General features: G+C 44.0%; 1 protein-coding gene across 1 annotated transcript; it reads right to left on the bottom strand.

The window, feature by feature from the left end:
* Nucleotides 1-10,555: 10,555 nt before the first annotated feature.
* On the bottom strand, nucleotides 10,556-13,816 carry txnipa (thioredoxin interacting protein a). The gene is made up of 6 exons (XM_084380020.1): nucleotides 13,402-13,816; nucleotides 12,931-13,006; nucleotides 12,683-12,830; nucleotides 12,202-12,561; nucleotides 11,806-12,108; nucleotides 10,556-11,711 (listed from the first exon to the last, which is right to left on the bottom strand). The coding sequence occupies exons 1-6, from the start codon at nucleotides 13,655-13,657 to the stop codon at nucleotides 11,664-11,666; spliced, it is 1,191 nt and encodes a 396-aa protein (XP_084236146.1). The 5' UTR covers nucleotides 13,658-13,816; the 3' UTR covers nucleotides 10,556-11,663.
* Nucleotides 13,817-17,901: the final 4,085 nt, after the last annotated feature.

Below are 17,901 nucleotides of genomic sequence, written 5' to 3' on the forward strand. Positions count from 1 at the left end.
CCAACATGTTGATATAGTCTGGAGGCTCTGAGCACTCCCTCTCTCTCTCACTCTCTCTCTCTGTCTGTCTCTGTGCGGGATGAAAACACATTGCACAACACAGAGGCAGGCATGTTACCTGCGAGGTGAAGCGGTAAGGCAGCATGTCTGAGGACAGTTTGTCACAATGGTACAGTATGTGACAGTGGGCGGGGTCTGCACTCTGCGGTGCTCTGTGGAACGTGTGGTACGTGGCGTTGTTTCACTGTTGCCTGTTTACCCACAAAGTTTGCCTCAAGGACAAGCACACAGCAGCTTGACGACAAAGAAGCTCCAGATTCAGACCTGAGCCAACAGTTTTGTGATATAACTGCAGTGTGAGTTTCCAAGAAACAAACCCTGAACACAGTGCTGTGTCCTGCCAACCTGTCCCACTGCCTCCTGTCTGCTCTGTGCCAACTACTGTACAACATGTCTGATCGAAGCTGCAGGCAGGAGGTCACACATATGAGAATTCACCTGCAGGACGAGGACAGTGCAGCATGTGGACAGTGCAGGACGAGGACACTGCAGGATGTGGACAGTGAAGGATGTGGACAGTGCAGGATGTGGACAGTGCAGGATGAGGACAGTGCAGGATGTGGACAGTGCAGGATGAGGACAGTGCAGGATGTGGACAGTGCAGGATGAGGACAGTGCAGATTGAGGACAGTGCAGGATGTGGACAGTGCAGGATGTGGACAGTGCAGGATGAGGACAGTGCAGGATGAGGACAGTGCAGCATGTGGACAGTGCAGGATGAGGACAGTGCAGCATGTGGACAGTGCAGCATGTGGACAGTGCAGGATGAGGACAGTGCAGGATGAGGACAGGCTCCTGGTGGCTGATCCAGCATTGTGTTCATATTCACCCAGTGGCTCTCAGATCACCTGCTGATATGATATGAAGACTTTATATTGCTGTGTATTGTCCACAACTAGGGAAAGTAAGACGTGAGCATTAACCTGACAGGAAGCTGTATGGTACTGGAGTCCTTTCTACAGCGTGAGAGTCCCACCCAGAGGGAGGAGGACACCTGTAACACCTTGATGCTCTCTGGTCCCTGCACACTCCTCCAGCCATCAGTAGGCACTGATCAGAGCAGATGCCTCCGTGTCCCCACCTAGGAACAAGGTCTTCCAACGCTTTTGCTGATAAACAAGCTGGTGGTTGTTTGGAGGGAGGAGCTGGGAGGGGGAGGTCAGGTGGAGGTGCTCCTGTCCTCATGGTGAGACTTGTTTTGCAATTAGTTTGCTGAAGGTGCAGCCAGACATTCCACACCCCCGACGTGTGTTTACTGCCTCCTCTGTGTCTCACACACACACACACACACACACACACACACACACACACACACAATCACACACACACACACACAATCACACACACACACACACACACACACACACACACACACACACACACACACACACACAATCACACACAGGAGAAGCTGTTTGTGCAGGTGGAGTGTAGCAGGTGGGGCTTGTCTCTGACTTGTTGATCGAGGTGGAGGCTGGCGGGCGGTGTTTCAGTGTGAGCTCTGCTCTGCTCTGTTATGTTGTTGACCTGAGACAGGCAGACAGACAGACAGACAGGCAGACAGACAGGCAGGGACAGAGAGATGGGAGGAGGGAGGATACAGCAGTAATAACAGCTTTACTAATTGAGACATGAATATTAATAATACTAAAAGTATTATAATAATAATAAGAAGAAGAAGAAGAAGAATGATGATGATGATGATGATGAATCAAATAAAATGACAATGTCTACATAATGTTGCTTTAAAGGAACAGTTCCACAGTTCTATCCCTGTTTATTCACTTATGGAAACAGTTTGTATCATTACCTGTATTATTAGAGATTGAATTTCTTCTACAAAACTACATAGTGCCCCTTTAAAGTGGACAGCCTGAGACATTCTGTGCTTTTGTCATTTTCTGTGAGTATGCAAAGAAACAGAGGAGGCAGCTTGGTGTTGGTACACACAACACATGTGTAGCAGACGCAGACAGACATGCAGACGACCTTTTGCTATAAAGAGCAGGTCGTCACCGAGTCTTTCATTTACCCAACAGTTCCCCGTGAGAAAGGAAACAGTGAGCGTAGCCTCCGCAGCAGAGAAAGTCCCTCACTGTAACAGCAGCACTATTAAAAAAAGCAGACTTCCTCTAAGAGTTTCTGACATTCCTGGTCCGCGTGGCCAACGCATGAACAAGGACTGCAGCCAGTCACAGAGCGCATGGCAGGAGACTGCAGCCAATCAGTGCTCTGCTCATGGTGAGTCATGAAGAAGGGACTTTGTTGTTGTGCAGAGAGAAAGAAAAGGTGGGAAAATTGTGAAACATTGTGTGCAGTAATGATGATGTGACTGTGTTCACAACAAACTGAAACTTGTTTCCCATCAATGAATTCCTGTGTCTTCACTCCTCCATGTGCACCTCCACACTCTCACCATCTAGCATCATAAAGTCATGACTTGTGTTCATAATCAAACTAAACTCCCCTCAGCTTCTTTACTGTGACATGTCCTACTGTCCTACTTCCCCCTGTGTCTCTCTGGACTGTTTGAAACGATGGAAATGTGTTCGCTCAGTAAAGCATAGAACGGCACTATGACTAGCTTTTATCTGACACAGGGCACAGTTCTGTCAAATTAAAATAACGGAGATGTAATAATAAGCCTCGAGTCTGTTAACCCTAGTGTAGCCCAACTGGGCTATTTTTTTAGCGCCTATGGTTACATATAAGTGAAATATATAGTTTGGTACCTGAGAAGTCTTAAATGGCACAGATGGTGCTCCGTGTTAAACCTCTCAGATTTTGTTCTGATTGTCTTTATTAGCATAAAACCTGTCAGAGGTAAGGTGCAGATGTTTTACTATGGTTTGCTAGAGATCTGGAGCTGCAGCTGCATCATTCCTCAGGGACATTCATTCTAAAATTGTAATTTAAAAAAAAAAATCTTTCATTTATGCTGTGTGCCAACTTAATTTACTCTGACCCAGTGACATATATACTTATACTTACACATCTGAACAAATATTATAAGTGTTCCCTTTATTGTGATACCTTGATTATTCAAATAGAGCGTGTAGTTGCAGAGATACACTCTGTTAATTAGCGAGCAGAGACACAATAGAGGCTAATTCTTAATAGGTTAATAATGAAAGCCTTTCACCTTGAAGATTCAGTGTGTCCCTGTGTGTTAGAACGACTTTCATTGGAGTTCATCATCATTATAACTGTAACAATACAGAGCTATTTCATCCTAAAATCAGAAGCACTCCACCTTCAGACTGATGAGTTTTAAAATCACAGCGAGTGCTCCTCAGCCTGCTGATTCATCACATGATCATGATGTCATCAGGGTTAAGTAAGGTTGGACAGACGACCTCTGTCAGCAGCTGGAAGCTGAAGTCAGAGAAATGTGGGTAATTTCCTGGCAGGGCAAGTAAAGACAGTAAGCTTTTTCAAGCTTGACCTGGACTGAGAGTCAGCCTGCTGCATCAATTTCATCTTGTTTTGTTAAATTTGTCCCCCATGAGAAACCCCTTTATGTGGAACATTATGTCATTGTAGCACCCTTTAAAGGAGCAGTTTGCAAAATTTGGCCAGAATTTAAAGTTTATAACATTCAATAAATGAACTAACATAATCAACAGACATGTCAAACTGGTCAGTCCAGCCGTGTTATCTCTCAGGCTGTAGGCTGTGGACCATCGCCCATGGTGACTCCTCTTGTGATCGGAGGTCTTGCTCCAGGCAAATGCTTGTGCCACTGGCTCCATGGCTAACTGATTCATGAGCTAACTAGCTAATGGTAGCTAGCTACAGCCAAGGATAGCTAGCAAAGAGCAGCACATGCCAGTTACTCCACTGATACCAGGCCCCCATCAAGAGCGCCAGGCTTTGAAGCCAGTTTTCATAGTGGTCAAACCGTGTAATTACATCATCATGTTATGCACTGCGGCCCAAAAGACTTTTTCCTATAAGATTACATTGTGAAAGAAGCATCTGTAAAATGGTGGATACAGTTTTTTGAGCATCACAACGCCCGCGAAATGACTCATTTCACTGTCATAACTGGAGCCATTCAGTCCAATAACATTTGGAAAGTGTAGAAGAGCCACACCATTAAATAATTTTTCTCCATTCAACAAGCTAAAGTGGAAGTTAGCCGGCTCGGTTGGCGGAAGTCTCTACTGAGCACGTTCTGTGGGCCCCACAACACGGACGATCTGGGCTTCAAAACACCACTGAGCAGCTTTCACAGGGATGAACGGGGCTGCGCTGTGTCCAGGTTTAATGTCATGTCCTTGGCTGACATGCTGCACTCTATGGTTTTGGAGCTGCCTTTGAATTCTGGCTATATTTTTACTAAGTATACCTTTGATCGCTTTCGAGATACATTCCTAACACCTCCATCATCAAAACTCAAGCTAAATACAATCCATGTTGGGAGTTATGCTAATAAGTTAATGATGTTTTTAAGCCTTTCTGTGCGAGTGAGACATTAATTTAACTCATGATTCTAGATGGTCAGAATGAGAAATCTAACTTGAACGTAGCAAATATGACTAGTTACACTGAGTTGTTTCAAAATCTGTTGATCTCACCAAACAGCATAGTGAGTTTCAAGTATACAGTATAATGTCAGGGGTTAGTGATACAGATAGATGCTGTTATGAGCAATAATAACTATGTGTTAGTCCAGCCGTAGTATGTCTACCTGGGTTATTACGGACATAGCTGTACTTTCACGTGTGTGTATCAGAAGCATGCTTGGTATCAGAGCTAAGCTCCGGATCATGATCAGACTTGCTGTATAAGCAAAGTGAACTTTCTGTGGTGAATCACAGCCCCCACGGAAGGAACAAACAGGGAGGATGAGGAAATAGACGCCTGCAGGAAACCAGCTCAGAGGACACGCGTGTGTGTGTGTGTGTGTTTGTGCGTGTGTGAGAGAACATGCAGTTCTCCAATGCTAGCCCTCGTGAACAACAGCTTCAGCCAAACAGGAAACGAGTGCTCCGCTGCCTCAGCCAATCACAGGCCGTGTCTGAGGACAGAGCGAGGCATGCACCATGCTTACATGACAATTTGGTAATGATGTTGTTACCCACTCACACATTTTCGGCCTGGAGCATAAGGTTTATTTAAAGTGCTCAGAACAACACGAAGCCATTAGTCATAAAGAAGGTATGAGGTGTATCTCTGCTATGTTCCAACATGACACAAGTTATACACGCTGATCTATAACCCATATAGTGACAGTACAGTCAAACACTTACTGTCATATTTGAAGAAACATCAGTATTTATGGACACATGTTTTCACTTTAATTAGATTTTTCAGTATACTGGTCAAAAAAACCCTGGTACCCATGTGGTCTGAGATGACTGTAACCATGACAACCCTGGTTCTGATCACACAGCAACCTCCATTACAAGTTATCCTGAAGTTGTCTGTCAGTATCTACCGTCTGATCAATAAATGTTGAGAGGATCGAACAAAAAAATAGGACTCTTGTCTAACCAAAGACTGGACTCAGTTATCTCCAGCTGCTGTGTGTGGGGAGAGACCTGACCTGAGGTGACATGTGAATGGTGGGGGGAGATAAACCACACATGCGTGGGCGACCCAGAGAGAGGGAGTGTGTGTCTGTAAAAACAGACAGGAGACTGAAACAGACTCTTCTGTGGTAATTACTGGATGTCATTTGGTGTAATTATCAGGTTTTACTGTGAAGTGAATAGACGTACACTGCAGACAGTGAAAACAGGGTGACAGCAATCATATGTGAATAAAATGTGGGCTGAAGACTCGATGAATACACACACGTCATAACTGGGTCTCCTCAGGTGGAGAAACACAGTGATGACAGATGCTTCTTCACAGGTCACAGACGTCCCTGAACGCTTTGATGACAACACCTGAAATTTGTTGCCCAGATCTCTCCGAATGAAGAAATATCTTTCATCTTCTTCATCCCTCCTGTAGAGTGCTGTGCTGGTAAAAACAGGAGTTTATATGCTTGCCAACACACCCTCAGAGCTTTTTTTGGATGGACTGTAGCTAAGCGGGGTCAGTGAAGTGCTGGGGATCCAACTGGCCATTGCTTTTTCAGAACGAAGCAAACAATCCTGAAATGTCTCAACAGATGTGATCTTTAGGCATTGCAATGGGGGATTGTAAAAGGTCAAAACACATGATTACAATATCAAACAGACACTGTAGTCCACCTCAGAGTCAGCAACACTGATACATTCAGAGTAAAATGTAATAACTTTGACCACACAGTATACGCCGATGCATCACCACAAATTTCAGCAAATAAGACGGAATAATGTAACACGTTTGCAAACCTGAGGCTACTCTACAGGCAGCTAATCCATTACATTACATTTTGATTTTAGTATAAAGTATAAACTGATCACATCTTTTATCTAATGTATAATAAGCCCTGCAGAGAGTAGTTAGAGGAGCTGAGAGGGTCATCGGAGTTTCCCTCCCCTCTGTCCAAGAACTCTTCCTAAGCCGCTGCAGGAGCAGGGCACTGAGCATCGTCAGGGTTCCACCCTCTCCACACATTCTCTGAACTGCTCCCATCAGGAAAACGGTTCCAGAGTCTAAAAGGCCAAACAAACAGACTAATCAACAGCTTCCTTCCACAAGCTGTTAGATTGCTGAACTGCTGATCTGGAGCATGCGCACTACTGCACTTCATGAGCCTTAGTCATAGTTTTAGTTTTAAATTATTATAGTAATGTATCGTGTGTATTTATTGTGTGTATCGTGTTCGTGTTATGTGATCCCGGAGAACGCAATCTCATTTTTGCTGCACTACTTTTGTAGGTACAGCTAAATGACAATAAAGCTTTGATTGATTGATTGATTGATTGATTGATTGATTGATTGATAACAGCTTCGTAGCCTGAGTTTAGCGTGAGCTATACATATGAGGTTAAAGGTGCGATATAGAATTTGCATTTAAAATGTTTAAAATGAACTCAAATGATCAACAGAATGTGAATAAATAACAGTTCTGACATTATGCCAGAGACATTTACTGTATGTATTGGGTTGTAGGGATAGCTATTGAAGTTAGCATACTGAACAGCTAGCACCTAGCCACTGTGTACCTCAAGAGGTGATAGTCCGATAGTAATAAACACTAACACTCCCCCGGTTCTCCAAGCTCCCATTCTGAGCAGAGTCAGCTAATGGGATTGCTCGCTAGCTACACGGTAAACTGAGCTTACTTGCTAACAGCAGCCACAGTTAGAACAGTACAGCAGTTAGTGGCTATGTTTGGAGTGATAATTTGGCAGGTGGCAAATTCTTACATATAAAAAGACTGGACTCATATAGCATGCTGAAGATTTTGTGTCAATTTCATGAGTTTCAGCTGCAGGTGCTGATGGAGAGCGAATCCTGCTCATGTGTTAGTTCATATTTTTCGTGCAAGTTACATGCTTTTTTTGTTTGTTTGGTTTTTTTTTACAAATCATGCTTTTAAAAAGTGATTGAGACTTATTTTGCCATTTCAAGAAGTGGTGCCCCGGTGTAAATGACACCTATGTCCAAAAAACACCAGGGGGGTTACAAACAAAATATTCTGTGAAAGAAGCAAAAAGTCTGCAAAGTGTTTTTCTTTATCCAAATTGACAAAAGTTTATTCTGGGCAGAGACCCGTCCTCCTGCTACGTCTGGAGGTAATCCTGCTGACAAACCAACCGGCAGACATACTGACACAGGTGAAAACATCACCTGCTTGGTAATAATAGACATGTCATGTTGTGTCAGTTATGTAATATTGTTTTGCACCAGTAACGAAGTGAAGCATCATGGGTAATGGAAAACTGAAGGGGATCAGTTTCTCTTCTCTTCTATGTGAGTCTTTCTTGGAAAGCAGATGGACAGTGGACGTGTGGGCAGTATTTCATCCACATGTCAGTCGAACACACACTGGCTGTTTCCATTTGTTGACACTCGCTGAATGTGACTGCACCCTCCCCCTCCCCCTCCCCGTGTATATATACAGTGTATATACATTATATACAGTACAGTATGTATGCAGTATATACAGTACAGTATGTATACAGTATATACAGTACAGTATGTATGCATGCAGTATATTTACAGTATATACAGTACAGTGTATATACAGTATATACAGTATAGTATGTATACAGTATATACAGTACAGTGTGTATGCAGTATATTTACAATATATACAGTACAGTATGTATACAGTATATTTACAGTATAGTATGTATACAGTATATTTACAGTACAGTATGTATACAGTATATTTAAAGTATATACAGTACAGTATGTATACAGTATATTTACAGTATAGTATGTATACAGTATATTTACAGTATATACAGTACAGTATGTATACAGTATATTTACAGTATAGTATGTATACAGTATATACAGTAAAGTGTGTATGCTCTTTGTAGTAACAGACTTGAACAGGTCATCATGCTGCTGCTGGACATTAACAGTAGAAGGCATGTTTGTTCTACACAGTAACTCTACACTGCAGGTCAGTGTGTCACTGACTGTGACCATTGTGTTGCAGCTGATGTTTGTAAACCTCCTGGTTTATAAAGCATTTCATGGTTTAACTGTCAAATAGCTATTTACTAAAGTTTAATTAACTCTACATCTACCATTTATTAATGATGGTTATTATAAAGTGTCTTTTCTCCTGGGTTCATCCTCTGGGGAACAGGACTGTGCTTAGTAAACTCCATGGTCTCTTAATACCTGAGTAACTTTTCTCCTGGCCATAGTTGGGCTGAGAAGCAGAGCTCCAGCCTCCTACAGTGAAGAAATCGACCTGGAGCTACAGCCCTGTCGCAGAGCGACTCAAAGATAAACAGTTTCCTTATCTGTTGCTCTCAGCGGTTACCAGACATCAGCAGTTCGAGGCAGAGAACATACTTTGAAAGAGAAAACATTCCTTCATGGACCTCCTGCTTCACATTCTACAGCAGGAGAACTAGCTGGATTTTCAGTCACCAACTCTTCCACAGTGTGTGCCCTGACTCAAAATGGTTCAGTCCTACTGCTGGTGTGTGTTGGAGGCAAACACTGCATCTTCCTATTGTGCTCCAACAATCAAAAATGAAGTTTGGCCTCCTGATGACAAATCGTTCTGAGCTGGTATCAATCACCTATATGTCAAAAGAACTAGCAATGTATGTGACAGAACATGCCGACTGTCTTCCAGGAATACCAACAGCAATTTCATTTGATTATAATTTCATACATGGAAGACACATTGCATCAAAAGAAAGCTATACTATGATTAAACTCTGGTGGTCTGGGTGCCTGGTGGTTGTGCATTTCAGGAGGAAGGTTTCTCAAATGCCGATCGAGCACATTGTCCAAACCAATTCACACCCAACAGCAGCCTTGTTACTTAATGACTGCTCTGCTTTGTAGCTCTGCTGCTAACTGGCCTAACAGCTGCCAGTGATTGATGGAAAGCCCCCCTTCATTTCAAGACAATGTTGTTTTCCTGACTGAAAGGATACAGTAAGCGTGGAACACCGGGCAGTTTATGGGGTGACTGGGTGAGGGTTGTGGAGAGGGATGCTGGGGGCTGGCTGCGTCAGAGCGTGGGAAAATTTGATGCTCTTACATCTTATTTTCTTTCTGTTTGTCACATGATTTTGTGGTTAATGCATTGGCATTTGAAGTATTAATTTGCTCCTCTGTGGCACATCCCAGTGTAACAGTGACAGAAGACCTGAGATATTGTACAGTATGTAGAGGCTTATGCATTCCAATAAATGAAGAGTCCTTTGTTTATAAGACCACACAGATCCTGAAGGACAGCTTATTCTCATGAACATCTCAATCAGCTACAACCCAGTAACTACTGGGAATAAGACCAGCCTGAACACTGATGAGGATCAGTAAACTGCAGAAGGTCCAAATTTAATTTTTTATGCTAAAAGCGCTGAAAATACAAACATTTTACAGGTTTAACTGAAACTGCTTTCCACTGCAGAAATGGACCCAATTCAAGTGTCTATGGAGTAGATACTCACTGGAATATCATAGGGCTTGTTTCTCTACTTGAACGTAATTCCTTTCTTCCCCATATACTAAGATGGAGGCAGAAATCTACATGGCTAGATACCACAACAGGGAAGTGAGGAATGTTTTGTTGTAATTTGAGCTGAGTGGCTACAGTGGCCGCTCTATCAATAGACAGACAGAAACAGACAACATGGCTGTCTCAGTTCTGAAGAAAACAACTTCAGAGGCCAACGTGTTCAGGCCTTTATGGCCGTCAGCAGGAGCAAAACACGGGTTAAGGCCACAATGTGATAATGATTCAGACACTGAAGGGACCATCTTAAGGATCCTGGTGGTGCTGAGGACCGTCTGCCTCATCCACGAAACCTTGCTGGTCCTGTAGAGAAAGCTGAACAAGAACTTTGACCACCTGCCCAGAACTTAATGGCTAAGATGAAAACCAGTAATCAGAAAAAGCAGACACACTGGATATTTTCAAGATTGCTTTAATAAAAAAGTAACCCATGGGGTTTCATACAAAAATACTTGTTCTAAGTATCAAGGATGCATTGCAAACATATTTTCAAACAAATCAGTCTTTAACAGTGATTTTCTTTGTGCCCTGGAAGAACAGCAGTTGTGAAACCTCCACAGTGGAAATCTCTCAGTGAAATGTTGTCTGGGACAACTGCACATCAGACACAATGATTATCCTCACATAAGGTGCGCCCCTTGATACTGGAGTGTTTATGTTGTATGGATCATGTTTGGCACTTGCTGTGTCACAAAATGACAGCCAATAACTAAACTGGGATTTAGAAATCAAGCGTGAGGTTACAACAACAACAGAGTGTATTACTTACAGAAAATTCACTCTCACAAACATTGTTCTATCAAAGAATAACAAACAGAAACTCTTGTAGGAAGTAGTACAGCGAAATGCATTAGTCAAAAAGTGCAACAAAATAAAGGAATAAACCACAATTTTCAAACACTGGTACATAAGAAAATATGGACGCTGCATGAGGCTGTATCAGCATCACAGGAAGATTATTTTACATGCTGTATTTCTCAAAGGCAACAATATTCCTGACAACACAACCTGACTGGACTAAACAAAAAGGATGGTTCCTCTAGTGAGATCCCTTAAAAACAGGGTTTGACTGGAATGACGTAGCATCATGAGGGAAGAACAAACCCCTACAAGGCAAATATGTGACAGCAGGCTGGGGGGTGACTCAAACAACGCTTGGCCCCAATAACAAAGTCATAAAGTGGCTGTGAATGGACAGTGAGACCCTGACAGTTGGAGTCTCTGAAAGGGACAGCTTATTCAGACATGTAGCACACCACAGGCTCCGTGGCCCAACCTCAAGCCCACGACCTGAAGAGCACCAGGAGGAAGACTCAGGATCAGCATAGGTGATGAAGCACGGTAACAGAACAGGCAAGCATCTTTCTGTCCATCTCCACAGTCCTGGCTTTACTTCTCCATCCAACACATCTCGTCTGGAGTTTGGACCTTCTGCTCTTTTTCAAGTGCCTTAGATGAATGGTCCCTGAGAGCTGGACCACAGTTCTAGAGTCCCTGCTGGCCTTCAGCAGACAGGCAGCATGCGAGCGTTGCCATTGTACTCCTCTTCAGCCTGAAAGAAGTATAATTTTGATCATTAGCCTGTTAGCAAAGTTCATTTCATAACCGTTTGACCGAATGTGTCGATTTCACGGACTGAAACCTACCTCGTTGTATGCCGGAGGAGGTGGGAATGGGAAGGCTGGGACATTCATGAAGATGGGGCTGTCGTCACCGTCAAAGTCGTCCAGGAGCGGCGTGAGGGGCTGGTCAAGGCGACAGTCACGGGTGACGTCACAGTAGCTGGGAGGATTAGAGGGCATCCTGAGGGACACCCAGCTCTGGGAGGCGTTGCTAACCGATCCCTCCTGGCTGCTCACACTGTTGCTGCGGCTGCCCAGACCAGCAGTCCCGATAACCAGAGGCAGCTCCAGGATAAGCTTCTCACTTCCAGGAATGTGGATGTAAATCTGGCGGGAGAATCGTGAACACATATATTAACACTCAATTCTCAAAAATAGCCAAAAATCTGTGGCATCGTGGCTGCAATACTGAAGGCTCACCATCAGAGCGTACTCCACACGGATGATGTTGCAGCCCAGCATAGACGGTTTGATCTTTGGAACCCTGATGGTTTTTCCCTGCCAGGCATCACACATGCCTGAGATGATGTGGTTTCCACGCACCGAGGACAGCTTCTGGCGGAAGACCTTGGTGCGGCCGTTTGCCTGGTAGGTGTGTTTGGCGATGATGGCGGCCTTGGGCACCACGATGCGGGAGCAGGTATTCTCAAACTTTGCGTTGATGCAGATGTCTTCGCCCTCGCAGAAGCCACGGCGGTCAATTTTTACATTCAGTGACACCTGGCCATCAGGAATGAACATGCAAGTGACTTTCTTCTCCTTCATGCCACCCGTGGGAGTCTGTGGAGACGAAGGAGGGTAAGAATCAACACATCCAGAGACGTCATAATTGAGTCGGGCTGAGAAGCTGATAAATGCCCATATAATCGGTCCTCTTGTGGTTCAGTGTTAGTAAACTCACCAGCAGGTCTGGAGTGTTGACATCCAGAGGCTCCTCCACCTCGAAGGCTTTCTTGCACTCGAGGATGGGCTGTTGTGGTCTCTCCAACTGGGCCTTCACATAGTAATGGACATAGCCAAACTTCCCCTTGTATGTTGACACCAGCTGCCTGTGAGGACATGTGTGATGACAATTAAAACCAAAAGTATTCTATAAAGTACAAACCATTCATCCACAGAAGATGACTGAATGAACAAACAGTGCCTTACCCTTGCTGGGGCAGCTCAAATCCAAATGTGTAGTTGTATTTGTTGCCGGGCCTCAAGACGACTGACCCATCAGAGTCTGGAAAGAGAAAATGAAATAGAATGATGTTCCTGCTATGAAGTCATAACTGAAGCATTCATAGTCGTCTGTAATAGGCCTGACTCGTTAGTCTTGGACAGACAACAGTGGCAGCTGTTTCAATGATCATGGGAAACACAAGTGGAGTGATGGTCCGGACTGGAACTAGGTGACAGGGCAGCTCCTGCTAGTCCTCATTCCTCAACATCTCTCACGATCCTCACTAAACCACTCGAACTGTCTTTCGCTACGTCACAACACCGAACCAAGAGTCATTACTGGCTGCTAACTCACTGAGGCTACACTGACAAATGTGCCTCGGTCGTGCTAATGTGTTAACAGAGTTAGCTGTGGTGCTCTGTGGCAGCGGAGAGTGAGGAAGTAAAGGTCCGTACCTGTGGGCTGCTCGTCCAGCCGCAGCACCTCCTCATATCGGAGGTACTCGGCCTCCTGTCGGCACCGCTGCTTGCCTTTGGCGTACTCCACCTTCGCGCAGCCCAGAGCCAGAACCTTCACCGCGGACACACGCGTCACCTCGTTCACCTCCACCTCTACCCGGCCGGACACCTTGTCCCCGCCGCAGTAAAAGGTCTTGCTGGGGTCCGAGAAGATGATTTGGAAGCTTTTCACTTTCTTCGCCATAGCCACCATGTTGCCTCTTTAGTATATCCGACACAGAAATAGTAACACGAAGAAGTGAGCTTGGACGTAATGAACTTTAGAGGGGCGAAGAGCCGCTTTCAGAAGCTCTGTCCTCCACCTGTATATGCTGTAAACAAAGAGAGCCCCGCTGCTTTTATATGACGAGCCTCAGCGCAGCATGAGCAGCCAGAGTGTACAGCATGGCTCAGCGCGTGCACAGGGCTCCCATTGGTGGAAAATCTTTGTTTGTGTCAGCTCTAGCCAATCAGCGCCCGAAAGCGACGCGTGGACACCGCGTGGCTGGGAGAATGTAGAGCGTGCTCAGCAGATGTGAGTACAGGAAGTGGATGGTGGACGGAGACAGTACATTTGTAGTAAACACATGGAGACAGAGTCAGACAAGGGACAGGTCGGTGTGTTTAATGAATCACTGAAGCGTGTCCTTACCACACTGGGATGCTGAGACGCCTCAGTGTGGGGCTGGAAATATGTACATACTATACAAACACAGAAAATATGGAATAAGCTACACTATAGTTTTCAGTGTGACTAAAACAAACACATCTATAAAAATGTGTCATTGATATGTGTGTGGGCATGTTTATTAGAGATGTGACAGTAGAAAGATGACAGAAATTGCAAAGAGATGATGGTTAATGAAACGAGGGGAACAGCCTGACGTTCCGAAACACCTCCATGCAAAACCCCTCCATCCCAACACACCCCACTCCGACACACAGCTGTTCCGAATCCGACTTTCAACTTCCGATTACTTCCCAATATGGTTATGGTTAGGGTTAGGAGTTAGGGTCAGGGGTACCACAGTAGCCTTTTCGGAATAGCGGGGACTTTGGGAAAAATGAGAAACCACGCCATTACGATGAATGGAAGTCTATTTTCGGAACAGCGGGGTTTCGGAAAAGCGGGGTGTAACCAATGACGAGTTGACCCGGGACATTGTGGTCCATGGTGGGCATGTTAACCTGGAGGCAGTGGGATCCCAATTATGTTCATTTCTCATTCTGTGTGCTGTATATTGCAACTCTGAGATACACCCAACCAACTCTTGGGATGCTGTAGACTCTATTAGGGACACACACCTCCAGGACACTGCCCCCTCGTAGAGCCCAACACACGGTACAGATTATATGTGTACCTGGACCACTATCTTGCACTTTGCAAATGTTCTTTACACTTCACACTTAGACTTTTGCACATTCCTGCAAAACTGTGCAGCTGTTTCATTTCAATAACAGTCAGTATTTTTTTTACAATGTTTTTGTTTCATATTTTGTTTATTTTCTATTTTCTATTGATGCTTGATGACTTGCAATATGTGCTTTCAGTCGTTCTTTTTTCTTTTCTACCTATTATGTTTACTGCTGTGCACAAAGACACCCAGGCCAGTTCCTTGAATGTCGAAATAATAATAATAATAATAATCACAATCAGATTTACTGCCAAGTACTGCAGTAAATCTGATTGTGATTATTATTATTCATTCGTGTATTGACTTGTTCCTGGAAATCATCCCAGACTGGTGACACAGGATATGTGTGTATGCTTCATTTTGTAGTAATCATATCTACGTGTTTATAATAGTGACAGTCACTGTTAAATGATAACAGTGTCGAGCTGTTCTGGAGCATTTGACTGTATCACATGGTCAACATAGGCACAGATTATTCTCAGAAGCTAAACCTTTCCAGGATTCTGAGTGCCTCTGGGAGAGTGGTTCCCAACCTGTGGGCTCCCCTTTTTTATTACTATCTTCCCCTATCATTGCATGACAGAAAAAGCATGGGAGACTTCACATGCAGGAGCTCAGTGTTGAGGATGTCAGCTGTTACACTCAAGTTTAGTTCTGTTCAAGGTGTTCGTCTACCAATATCTCTTTCATTGGACCATGATACATAAGACCACATGTTAACAGATATAATAATGAAACATAATACAAAGAAAAGCAGAAACAAGTCATGTCATTCACAACCTCAGAAACAGCAGCTGGCAGAATGACCCGCAGTATGTGATCGTGGGTAAAGTTAAACATTTATATGCAATCCGCCCTGCTCCATATGCTTGTATTGCAAAGCTGGATTCTTAACTAAGATGGGAATCTGACAACAGAATCTTTCTCTCAAGCACAGTACCAACTGGCATGATAAAGACCTTAACGGATCCTGCTTTATTAGCTGAACTTCCACACAGCTAATCTGGGGCCAGGCAGAGAATAACAACAAACTGCTGTTTAATGGCAGACTATGTTGCACAGAGAGAGGCAGGAACTAGGTGTTGATATGGGCTGAGCAGCTCAGTTTTGCTCCAGATCCCAAGGAAGAAATAATGTGAATAGGTAACTCAGAAACCTTGATTGCAACCAAAGATCTGAGTTTGAATGAAACTGAATGTCTATGGGCTCTATGTGTGCATATCTGTATTTCAGGTTTGTGTGTGTGTGCGTGTGTGTGACTGTATGATGGAGTAAAAAATATGAATCCTCCCCTAAACTGACACTAATGAGACCACAGACCCCCATTTGATAAATTTGTGTCCTAGGGTCCCCACCTGACAAGATGTTTGTTTTGTTTTATTACAGACAATGTTTGAAGACCATGACCAAAAGATTCTCACATTATTTCATAGTGTTAGTTACGGATGCTATTATTGGGATTGAGGGATTGCAGCACAACAAACACATGCAGAACATTTTGAAATGACAGTGTTGTCACAGTCATTCATGAGCAGAACTGTTCTAACATGGAGCCCCATTCATTCCAGAGGACATCAGTCAGTCCGTGGCTGTCTGACCGACTGAAGACGCACACACAACAAAATGATGTTTGCGAGTGTCCATGACAGTTTTAAATATATGTATAGCCATGACCCAAATGTTTACTTCCTACTTTCCCAACAGTTTCCTTTGTAGTGCAGCTCACATGACATACACACATGGTGTCATGTAACCCCCACAGCCATCTGTTGCTGCTGAAGGCTTGGAATAGCCGCTATTATGATTCTGATAAGACTGCGTCGCTCCCTTCTGTGAACTTTCACCGACTTTTTTAGACACCATTATCCTATTCTGAGAATGTTCCACTGTAAAAACCTTTAAAGGAATTCTCACATCTCAAATACCCAGATCCACGGTCTCTGAGGATCAATCATACGCGCACTCATGAATGGATTGCTGACCAAGGCCAGGGCAACAGCACGTGCAAGTACATTTCTATTAAACAATGATACAATGGTATCGAACACCTACATAGAGTCACAAAACAACTATGGAGATGCAATGACTACAAAGAGACGCAGAGGCAAAGTAATGCATAGAGACCAAAGCCAGGCCCAAAACAACTACAAAAAGACACAAAGGGACCAAACAGACAGGAAATAATGACCACAGACACACAACTGGGGAAAAAATGCAAAAGGAGGATTACAAGGCACCAAATGAACACGAGGGGACACAAAACAACCACAGAGACCAAAGACAGACATAGAACAACTAAACACACAGTCTGAGTGATGTGCTTGAATGAGTGAGATGAGTAAGCGGGGACAGGGACTGAGAGGTGGCTGCTACAGTGAGCACACACCAACCTACACACCTGTTGAGCCCCACAGGAACATGAGTGGACCCAAGAGAAGTACTCACACTTCTCAGATTCAATGACTTCTCACACGTGAGGGAACCTTGTGTCGTGCTGTTCAATCAGAAAAGACCTTTACAAGACATTTCCATTAAAGGACATGATGGAACCTGAACTCAACAGGGGCCAGTGCCCTTGCTAGTGTTAACATAGCACCCTCTAGTGGAGGAAATATGCAGCTCCTGTTAGTCTTGGACATGCCATTGTCTTAAGGGTCCAGGGACACTTCAGGTACATCAAATAAAAGGACTTGTAGTGCATTACATTTTAAGTTATACATTTAATGCTAGTTTTTGTCTTTAAATGAGGGATTCCTAAATGTACAAGTCTTTCCAGCCAAACGCTGACAACATCCAGAGTAATACATCCATCCTGTCCAAACATCTATTAGCAACATGACTCTTGACAATGTCTGGATGCCTCATTTCAGAGCTTAGCAGCAGGGATCTGTTATACAGGAACCCCTCTGGGAAAGATGCCACTCATCAAAGCAGGGCTTGGAATTAATAAATGATAGTTTTATAGCAGAAATGTTGACCTGCCACAATTCCCCTTTCAACAGCAGCTCTACACTTCAGCAGGAATCTCTACAAACAAGCCTGT

This window comes from Pagrus pagrus, assembly GCF_965226575.1.
Source record: "Pagrus pagrus genome assembly, chromosome: 17".
NCBI lineage: Eukaryota > Metazoa > Chordata > Actinopteri > Spariformes > Sparidae > Pagrus > Pagrus pagrus.

Excerpts from the sequence above, each read along its gene's own strand:
- txnipa (XM_084380020.1), bottom strand. The coding sequence starts at position 13,657 with ATGGTGGCTATGGCGAAGAAAGTGAAAAGCTTCCAAATCATCTTCTCG. Across the intron at positions 12,831-12,930 it reads TTTGAGCTGCCCCAGCAAGG|GCAGCTGGTGTCAACATACA; the intron begins GTAAGGCACTGT and ends ATGTCCTCACAG. Across the intron at positions 12,109-12,201 it reads GTGTGGAGTACGCTCTGATG|ATTTACATCCACATTCCTGG; the intron begins GTGAGCCTTCAG and ends TTCTCCCGCCAG.